The following is a 10803-nucleotide window of genomic DNA, read 5'->3' on the forward strand; positions in this document are numbered from 1 at the left end:
TAATTATAGAAAAAAAAAGAAATATAATGTAAATGAAAGAGTATATAAAACACAATGTACATGCATAAAACATAATGCATGAGAATGATAAAATAATAAAAAATGAAAGGCAAAAAAAAAAAAATATCACTTGCCTAGACTCCCGCACTTTGCCTCAAACATGAGGACAGAAAGAGTCAAAACCTGGATAGGTCCCTTTGCTTTTAGAGCTAAAACCTCAAGTGATGCCTTTAAGGACACAGCACTTTTCTTATCCCCAAGGCAATGGTTACACAAAGTCCTCAGGGAAGTGACCGAGTGCATCCTAACCTTTGAGTCTGAGTCCAATGAGATGTCCCAGTCAATTCCAGCAGCGTCAGCAGAGATGCCATAGTCAATTCCTTCAGAAGCCGCCTCTGCCCCAAAGTCACCCCAGTCAATCTAGAAGGTGGGGGGAAATGTTAGTTCATGGAAGGTGGATAAGAAAAAAAGGGGCCTGTCTCTCCACAGTCCTTAACTACTTATTAAGAGAGCTGAGACTATGGTCACATGCAATGGCCTCCAAGACTCCCAAAAGAAAGCCTTCCAGGGGAGCTCTGGTGGCCTAGTGACAAGAAACTGCACTGCAATCCCAGAGGAACAGAGTTCGAATCCACCAGACGCTCTGCCGGAGAAGGAGGCGCAATCTCCTCCTGTACCAGTCAGATCTGATTTGACGGTACACGTACACAAAATTAAAAAAAAAAAAAAAAAGAAAGCCTTCCTCTGGAAAGGGTGCGTGACCTAAGGACTCCTGGTTCAAGCTTGCTGAGCCTTATCTATCTTCGGATCCCAAAAGGCCCTTCCTCCTAAGTGCTCCCACACAAACCCCCCTTCTCATCCTCCTGGGAATCTGAGTTCAGACTGTGGGCATTTGGACCGAGTGTGTGGGAAGGAAGGAGCCACTTATGCCCTCATGCCGATGATGCAGGTGCCTCACAGCAATGTCTTACCGCGTCTTCCTCCACCGGCTCAGGGGGTGCCTCAAGGTGTGGCCGCTCCACCACAGATGGCTCCGCCCCGGTCCTCCACTCATACACGGTCGAGTTTCCTTTCTTCTGCACGAATCTCAGCATTGGCAACACCTGCTCTGTGGGGCTTCAAGAGATCACACAGCTGACCTTCCCGCTGACCACTCATGAACCCACCACGGTGCTTTGGCCTGGGTGACAACGTCAAAAACGCAAGACTCTCACGGAATTGAAGTGTGTTAAATAAAGATCGCATGCTATGTGGGGGAAATATAAGTGGAGAAGAGAGAATAGCCAGGGAAGCAGGTAAACTGTGCCTCCCAGAGAACCTGAGGCCCTCCTTACCTTTCACACACAAAGTCCACACAGGCCTGGTATAAGTCAATGGCTTCCCCCAGGCACTGGGCCCCTGACCCAGTATCAGCCAGCTGACTCGGCAGATCCTTCACCAGGGCCAGAAGTTCTCTTCGGACGTTGTCTCCCTAGATGGAGGAGAGACAGGCTGAGAGAGGAGAGGCAGAAAGTAGGTCCAACAGATGAAAGAAAATATTGAAAGACAGCAGACAGGTCAGATACCAGCCCAGAGGAGGTTTTCCCAGCAGCGAAGGAGCTAGGTGCAGAGTGGCCCCCACAGGTCCTCTTAGACTGTGCTGGTTCCAGGCAGGCAGACACCCCCCGTGTGTCCCCACTGTGATGAGACTTGTCTGCTGACTCACCGTGATACCGTACTGCTTGCAGGAGTGGAAGAACTGCTCCCGCATCTCGGCGGCCCCCGCCTGGCCCTCCTCCTCTTTGCGGCTGTACTCTTGCTGGAGTTGCTGGCACTTGGCAATCTGCTTCTTCAGCGAGGGGATCTCATAGTTGACGTTCCTCACCAGGAGGCTAGAGAGCTCCACTAAGGAGGATGCAGGAAACCCAGCTCAGGCCAACTCCACGTGAGGCAAGCTCAGGACACACATGGATATACACCCCAGTACTGGTGACGGGCACGGGCAGGCTTCCCAGGTACCCCTTCCTAGCTGTGGAGCCTACAATCAGTCACTTGACCTCCCTGGTCCAGAGTTCATCGATAAAACAGGGACAATAATATTACAGGATCCATAATATCTACTGTGAAGAGTAAGAATTCACACAAAATATCAAGCAAAACTCCTTACTTAGAGTAGCTGCTCAGTAAAATGCTGGCTGCTATTCTTATTATTTGTCCCATCTGAAAAATAAGCCTAACTACAATAATAGGTTCCAGTGGCCTAGTGGTAAGAATCTGAGCTGCAATCCCGAAGGTACGCAGTTCGAATCTGCAAGCTGTTCCCTGGGAGAAGGATGGGCAATCTTCTCCTGTGTGATTAACTGCCTCTAAAAACCTGCTGGACGGTCAGCTGTGGGTTGGTGGTACACAATAAAACCAATACAAACAAAACAATAACAAGCACTTTAAATGCTCCCCTTCAGTAGCTGAAGAGAGGCCACCATGAAAACGCAGGCCTAAAAAAAAAAAAAAGAACGAAAGAAAGAAGACACAGGCCTCCTTTGCCTATAGAATGGCGGTGGGGCACTCCCCTCAACCTCGCACACCTACTCACACCCATCCACTCTGCTCCCTCTTCCTTGCCAATAATACTCTTTGTAGAAAGCATTTTCCCACCTCACAAGCAGTACCTACACTCCAGCCTCCTCCCAGACACCAGCTGCATCTTCTATAAGAACTCCGGGAGTGGATTTACCCCTAGTCACAGGGCTGGGCCACTCTACCTAAGTAGGTGTTGTCCTTCTCGTACAGAGCTACAATCTCCTGCCAGTCCTAGGTAAGAAAAGAAACAAGAAGTGAGCCAAGCAAGCAGTGAGCAGACACAGCCTAGCTCAATCCCTGAATACGGGATGGTCTCCCAGGTGTCACTTAAATATAAACTCCTTGTCCTCCTTCAACTCCTAAACTGGTTGGCCCACCCACTTTGAAGAGTATGGCCCTGATGCATGGAAGGAGGGGTGCGTAAAGGAAATGGGAAAGATCCGGTGGGGATCTGGAAAGACAGGGCAATGGTGGGCATAGTCCAATGTTGATTAATTTTATAAAACATAATAAATAGGAATGATTGTATGAAGCACAATGTATAGGAACTTTGTAAGCAAACCAGTAACAACAAAAGACAGTGATGCCAAGATGTGACCTACAAAGTGGCAGATCTGGAAATTTCAACCCAAGGGGTAGGATCTACTTTTGGCATAAACTACAGGGACTGGCATCTCCTACCACCAGATCCTCAGAGAAACGAGAGGCTCTAACCCCACAGACCGGATGCCGCTAGCAGCCTCTTTCTAGCCCTCAGTCCACACTTGCCTTCATGCGCTGTGAAGAGTATCGGCCAAAAATATTTTTCGTGGAGGCCTCAGTGCCCTTGAGAAGGTCCACGATTCTTAGGCAGTGGAAGTAGTGAATGTCTGGAAAACAAGGAAGAGAGACAGCTTTGAGAATCCCAATTTGAACTCTTCCCACTGACTCTGACCATGACAATGGTCATGTGGCTGACTCATGGGACCTGCAGTAACTGTTCACATGCAAGGCTCTCCCCTCGCACTATTTTGCATTGGAAGAAACTAGTATTTTTTATTTTATTTTATTATTATTTTGTGTGTCTGTGTGCCGTCAAATCAGATCTGACTGGTACAGGAGGAGATTGTCCCTCCTCTCCCAGCAGAGCATCTGGTGGATTCAAACCATGCACCTCTGGGGAAACTAGTATTTTTAATCTATACCAAAAAAATAACTTTTTAAGGTAACAGGGGAGTAACTCAGCTGACACATTTTGCTCTGGGAAATGGGGAACTCCAGTGACACAGCCTCGAAGAACTCACAGGAACCCGAGAGCAGCTGGGCAATCTCTTCATTCTCTGGCATGTCCTGGATGGCAGCATTGATCTTCTCCCGGATGGTCAGCACCAGGCTCTGCCATTTCAAGTTGCAGTGCCTTCTGTCCACCAGCCAGTCTACATGACAAACACCCACATCATGGTATCCCACTCTCACTGCCAAAATCTACAACAACCCAACTGGAATCGGCTGAGGAGTTGACTGGGAGGTTTCTCCATAGTGGTCCAACGGAGATGGTAGTCAAAGACAGACCCAAAGGGATGCTTAAGGCTAAAAAAGACTCCAATAACCTGGCTTAACCCTCAGGGTGAATTTTATAGAGCCACTACATTGATAGGGATTTTTAAAAATAAAAAACAAAACTTTAAATTGGGCCTGTTATGAAAGTACCACTTTTGACACTCTAAAGTCTCCATAGTATTTTTGGTTCTCTTTCTCGCTGCTGTTCAGTTCCACTTCCTCCAGGCTGAGATTAACCAAGACAATGGGAAATACAAGATGGCTATGCTAACTACTGGATGAATGAACAACTGTAGAGCCCCTAATAGCTCTAGCACCCCAAGGATGAGGAAATACTGACTTATGCTTAACAGTGAAGCGTCACCCTGCATATGAGAAGACCAAGGTAACCAGTCTCCTGGAGTTTGAGCCCAGATTTATGACTTTTAGTAGAAGGTACAAGATGGTTCAAGGCTCCAGGTTATGTCACTGTCGAGCACGCAAAAAGGTTGTTGGTTCAAAACCATTTTGTGGCTCTATGGGAAAGACACAGTGATTTGCTTTCATAAAGTTACCACCAAGAAAGGCAGTTCTGTGCTCGCTTTGACAGCACATATACTAAAACTGGAAGGATACAGAGAAGATTAGCATGGTCCCTGCACAAGAATGACATGCAAATTCATGAAGCATTTCATATTTTTTAAAAAAAGAAGAGAAAGGCAGTTCTACTTTGTCACTTGGGGTCCCTATGAGTTGGAATAGTGACTCAATGACAACCAACAACATGGTTATGTATCATTTCCTCAGTAGGAGATGGCTAGGAGCTAGACTTTATGGTCAGGTCTTAGGTTCCAATTCTCTGTTTTCTTGGGCAAGCCTTTCAACCTCTCTATGCCTCAGTCTCTCCATATGTAAAAGGGGGATGATAAGAATATCTAATACAAGAAATCGTACACATTCATTGATAAACATTGGTGTTTAGCACATGGCAAGGGCTCAAATCTTAAATTCTCATTTTTATAATGTCCAGCACTTACACCAGTCTTTGTTTTTTGTTCAGACATTCTTCTAGGTCATATAGCCCTGGTGTACAAGTTGCTGTACAGCACTAACTTGTGGTTGCTTTGAGGCTGAACACTGTGACACTGATGTGTGTCAAATGGGTTAATGGCTGGTTACCCAATGTGGACAGAGAGTCCGGTAGAACTCCCCAATTAAAACAAGCTTGGAAGTAGGAGTGGCATCCACTTCCGTAATAGCTTGTCTCCGGAAACCCCATGAACCTGGAGAGAGGATGAGAGACACCCAAGCGTCGAGGACTCTCCTTCATAGGGTCGCTATGAGTCACCTGCGACTTGACGGCGCTTAACAACAACAGTACTTACAACACAACGCACTGTGGCTGTTTTGTTGGTCCTTTTCATAACAGCAAGTAAACACACTAAAATGCACTCACTCGTGTGGAAGAGCTCTGACAGGTTGCAATGAAGCTAACTATGCTCAGCAGGGGCCACTGCACAGGCCTGACCAATGGTCACATAGAGAATTCCAGACCATGCCCTTCATTAACTAAATCTGCCCACTGGACAAATACTGGGGTCCAGTAGTGCTATCAATTATATTTCCATCCCCCTATTTCTTAAGTTTCTTCAGAAATTGGAATTCTATAGATATCACCAGGTTGTTGTTGTTATGTGCCGTCGAGTCGTTTGCGACTCATAGCGACCCTATGTACAACAGCCCTAAACCCTGCTCTATCCTGCGACAATCTCATGGCCTCTGACACACCCATCCCGAGTACCCCAGTCACTGAATCAATCCACCTCATAGAGGGTCTTCCCCTCCTGCGCTGTCCCTCCACTCTTAAGGACAATACTGACACAGCAGATGGACCAATCCAATGAGCATTTAAAAAACGGCAACAGCTTTGATTAAAATCTCAACAAAATAAAAATGGCAAAAGCGATGCAAATGCCTGCACCAGAGTGAAGGGATCCTTCTTTTGATCTGAACTGGGAAGAAATATGTAGACGATATAAGCAGTGGGAGTCAAGCTGACCACGACAAGGTCAAGAGATGAAAGCCTGTCAAAAGAAATAAGGAAAAGTTTTCTTCTGTCATAATGTAAAAAGATATGACATTGAGGCCAGGCAAATTTAAGTTCCAACTTCTGGTCGCCACTTAATAGGTATCTTTAATGAAAGTCTTAGGCTCTCCATACTTGAATATGATTTGATATCACATTTTAAAAGATAAATCCCAGGTCAAATACAGACTCTGATTCATTGTTGAGGGAGTACTGGTAACAGATGGGCCACCAAACCTGGCCTGACTAGTTGTCAGTGCCTCAACCTTCAAGAGCCAAAACTGTTGGGTGACAGGGTGGAAAGAATCGGACCTCCCGCCGCCCCTGCCAGCAGGCTGCGCGAGGCACCCCTTCCTACCGAGCAGCTTGCTGGTCTGGATGTCGATGGGCACATGTTGATGGTCCTAACAGGAAACACAGCGGGAAAGGGGGGTGTAAGCGAGGACAGAGGACGCACCACTCGCGCGCTCATTTCATGGTCCCAACCGCCACCCTGCAGGGCTGGGACAATGAATCGGGATAGGTCGCAGGGGGCGAGGCCACGAGCCAGGGTGGGGTAACAAGTCAGTGAGGGGCAAGTTGGACATCTTCTAAGGGTCCCAGGCCGCTCCCTCATCCTCCCTGCTACCGTACCGCCGCCTGCATCTTTCTTCTACTTCCGCTTCCGGCCGGAAGATCCAAGCTTGCCCTACTCTGGGCGTCCTACCACCAGTCTTAGGCTTGATGTGGCGGAACCTCAACCTTGCACAGTTTTAGGCACAAACAGAAATCCTTCGGCCACGTCACCACCTTCAGCAATGCCAACAGGGGCGCAGCCTCCACCCAGCCTCAAGCCCCACCCCCAGCAGGCTCCAAATGGCTGAGGCCAGAGGGGCGGGAGAACCGGAGATACCCAATGGGAGACGTGAGGCGGGTTCAGGGCTGGGGCGGGGTGAGGAGTCGGAAAAGGATTCGCAGTGGCGGCACAATCGCGACAGGCGGCGCCCGAGAGCCAGAATTAGCTGTTTTCACCCAACGCAGGCGCTGTGCTGTCTTCTCGGGGATTAATGAGGCAAGGTCCTAGCGCCGACGTGGAGCTTGGTTTCCCTCCTAATTCTTGCATTACTGTTACTGTTTTCTATCGAGTCGGAACTGACCCATAGCTGATCCTCCAGGGAATTTTCAGAGACAGTAAATTGCACGGGAGGAAAGTGTCCATCCCTCTCCCGTGGAGAAGCTGGTGGATTCCACCTGCCTGACTTTAGGATTGCAGCACAGTTTCATACCACTAAGCCATAGTCTGTATGTCATGCGGCATGCCAGACTCTGCCTTCATCTTCAGTTTCTCTTAACAGATGTGTTGCAAACTCGCTCTCTATGTGTTATTGTTGAATGTTAAGGGCAGAGGAGAGAAAATGATCAAGAGAGGCCGCCCAAACATAACAACTACACTGAGTCTTAAAGGACAAGCTGCAGAATAAGAGGTAATATGGAAAAAGGCGTCCAGGGGAAGGAGATGGCACCAACAAAGCTGTGAGCCCAGAGACTGCAGAGGGGTGCAAGGTACAACATGTAGACATGACCTGTAACAACTTGTGGAGTCCAGTGCAGAGCCTTTTGTTCGACAATCAGTAGCTGTCCTTGTGTAGTGCATTACATGTTAGGCTGCTAATCTGAAGGTCAGTTGTTTGAACCCACCAGTCACTGCTAGAGAAAGATGGGCAGTCTCCTCACTTAAAGATTGGGGGGGAAAGGCCTTGGCAAGCTGATGGGAGGTCACCATGAGTCAGAATAGACTTGGGACACTGGATTTGTCTTTCTTTTGGCTTAAGTAGAACATTTAACTGATTCTTGGGTGACTGCATAAGTGTCTTGACAATGAAGTCAGGTTAAAAGAATTGAGGCAGGGAGAGACCTGAGATGCAGCTGCAAAGGTAGAAGGGACAAATCATAGGGAAATTTGTTAAAGAGCTTAGACTGCATTTCATACAGACAGAGAAGAACCAGGCAGAGAGGGAACTGTACAGATTTGCATCTTTGATAGATTCCCGTAATGACTGCAAGGAGTACTAATTCCTGGAAGATAAGTCTGAAAACCTTCAAGAAAGTTTCAGAGAGACTTTTATTTGTTATGTAGAGTTTACAGCCTGAACTGGGTAATGGGCTGGGATCGTGAGGAGACACCAAAGATGACTCCTTCCTTGGGTGGAAGAAGATGCTACTCCCTGACACAGGAATTCTGGGGGGAAAGGGCTATGTTTCCTGTGTCTGAGCAGGGAAGGAGGTTTCAGCTTTGAACTTAGCGTTTGAACTTTATAGAGGTGTTGGGAGACTGCCAAGTGGAAAGTGAGCAGAAAGAAGGCCGTTGGCTTTACAGCTCTGGAGTCATTGATGCCATAAATTCAACTTTGAAGAAGCACAAACTGTGTGGTCCAAGTGGCAGCTGAAGCTGGGGGGGGGGGGGTCAAGAAGTGCATAGACTGAGGGGCATGGGGAGCGCAGGACAGATCCAGGAAGTGGTCTTACAGTGTTGCTGGGCCTTCTTACCCTTCTCCCCTTCCAGACCCTCTAGGAGGCTCAGCCTGGTTCTTTCTACATACACACACACACACACACACACACACACACACACACACCCCTGCCCCTAGCCAGGCACTTGGAATCTCAGCAATTTTTGTTGGACATTTTAGTGTGCTAAATAGTAGTCGGAAGACCTTGGTTCCTGCCCAGTGAGTTCTTGGGCCACTTCCAGAACCTCTACAGTAGCTGTATTCTAGCCTACTGTAGCTTGGAGATAGTACCTCTCCCGACTCCCTCAGCACATTTACTTTAAAGGAAGAAATGCTTTAGGTACACATAATTCTTTGCAGTTTACAGTAAACTTTGGGTGCAATCTCTCATGCTTTGTAAACTGTATATGTGTGTGTTATATAACATTTTACAGATAACCAACATTGACAAGTGGCACCCTTTCCCCAGCTTCCCTGAAGAGGGCGTTCAGTGCAGAAGGCCTCTTCAGGGTTCTCTCATGGAAATTTGACCGCCCTCTGAGAGCTCTGAGTCAGGCCTTAGGAATTGCTTGGGCTCCCCCGGAGTGATTCAACAAACACCCACTTGGCTCTAACTGTGTATTCCAGGCTCTAGGGGACAACCCAGAAGCCTGACATGACCCCACCCTCAGGGTGCATCTCTCCTCCTTGAACCAACAGACTGGGCAGGGTTTGGGAGACCCACCCTGGTGAACTGGTAGCGGCAGAGACCACTGGCACTCCGTTCCCACCCACAGCTCACCAGGTGACTCATGTGAAGGATATTCAGGAGCAATTCTGCCTGCCCCCAGCCCCAGGGGAGGATACCTGTGATTAGGAGCATGACCTTTGAGCAGCACTCTGCACTGCTTGACTGGCTCCAAGGCCTTAGGGAACTTTCTGGAACAGTGGGGCAGATAAGATCCAGAGACACTGTCTGGGGCAGGGGCAACAAGAGGTAGGGAAGTGGTGAAGGACACAGATAGGGTTGTGCCAGGGGCCACGCGTGCAGCAGGATGCCTTGCCATCCTTTGTTGTTGTTAGCTTGCTTATTAAGTGAGAGACACGTGCTGGGATAGAGCTAACTGCTTTTACAAGCCTTATCTAATTTGATCCTTCCAACAACCTTATAATGTGAATACTATTATTAGCCAGATTTTAAAGGCAAGGAAGCCAAAGCTTGGCTGTTAAGTAATTTGTCCAAGCTGATAAGTGGAACTAGGATTCAAACCGGGGCCCCATCTGTTTCCCCCACCTGCATTCTTGTTCTCTGTGCCATAGGCCTGTGTTGCTCCTGCAGTTTGTCTGCTCTCTTGGCTCTGTCAAGCACAATAGCCCCAGAATTCCAGCCCCCCAACCCCATTTTCACTTCCTCCCCAGCTGTCCCAGACAGAGCAGTCCCTGTCCTTTTCCAAAGTCCTTTTTTACCATACCTGACTGCTGATTGTGGGTGAGAACGCTCATTGCTCATTGCATATCCTCACGCATGCTCTATAAAGAGAAGGCTTACCTTTCACATTCAAATAAGCCATTTCTCTATTCCACCATCATTTATTGTTTTACCACCTGTGTATCTCTGTCTGCTGATAACCACACTGGCTCTGGGTGGGGGTGACGGATGTTGGCCTGATAGCCCTGGAAACTTAACAGCCTCGTCTGGATTTCTTGCTATTTGGAGGGGTTACAAACCCTCTGTGGTATGGTTATTATTCTTCCTCATTCTGTCTTCCCAACTAGTCGGTGAACACTGTACACAGAGCGGATAGCCTTGTTCATCCCTGCACCCCAAACCTGCATGCTACCTAAAGCAGATGCTTTAGTGCATGCTTTTAAAGGACAGGAGAAGGAGCAATCTTGACCATGACCATGACCACCATTTAGTGATGGTGGTCTTGATGAGTTGGGACCATTGTTATTTGGTCTGTGAGGTTTGGCCATAGTTTAGGGGAGATGACATGGGTGCTCCCTGCTCCTTTCCGCCCTAAGCCTCTTGGGACTGAAGGGAGGAAATCAGAGCTGGAGAGCTTCCCAAAGTAAGCACAGCTAATGGAGGTTGATTTGAAGTCAGTCAGCTGGCTTGCATTTTGTTTTTTGTTTTTTTGGGTTTTTTTCCTATAATTATATTTTATTAAT

The 10803-nt window shown here is 47.8% G+C and overlaps 1 protein-coding gene across 1 annotated transcript in view; it reads right to left on the reverse strand.

The window, feature by feature from the left end:
- CDK5RAP3 (CDK5 regulatory subunit associated protein 3) overlaps positions 1-6830 on the reverse strand; it is a 12363-nt gene extending 5533 nt beyond the window's left edge. The window contains exons 1-9 of the mRNA XM_006889350.1: positions 6803-6830; positions 6522-6567; positions 3843-3974; positions 3328-3428; positions 2742-2790; positions 1706-1884; positions 1335-1471; positions 972-1116; positions 310-420 (exon numbers count right to left, since the gene is read on the reverse strand). Of these exons, the coding sequence (XP_006889412.1) occupies positions 310-420; positions 972-1116; positions 1335-1471; positions 1706-1884; positions 2742-2790; positions 3328-3428; positions 3843-3974; positions 6522-6567; positions 6803-6808 (906 nt within the window). The 5' untranslated portion in view covers positions 6809-6830. The remainder of the gene's footprint in view (positions 1-309; positions 421-971; positions 1117-1334; positions 1472-1705; positions 1885-2741; positions 2791-3327; positions 3429-3842; positions 3975-6521; positions 6568-6802) is intronic.
- Positions 6831-10803: the final 3973 nt, after the last annotated feature.

The sequence above is a fragment of the Elephantulus edwardii genome, unplaced genomic scaffold (assembly GCF_000299155.1).
Source record: "Elephantulus edwardii isolate Elephantulus edwardi_28Jun2011 unplaced genomic scaffold, EleEdw1.0 scaffold00077, whole genome shotgun sequence".
NCBI lineage: Eukaryota > Metazoa > Chordata > Mammalia > Macroscelidea > Macroscelididae > Elephantulus > Elephantulus edwardii.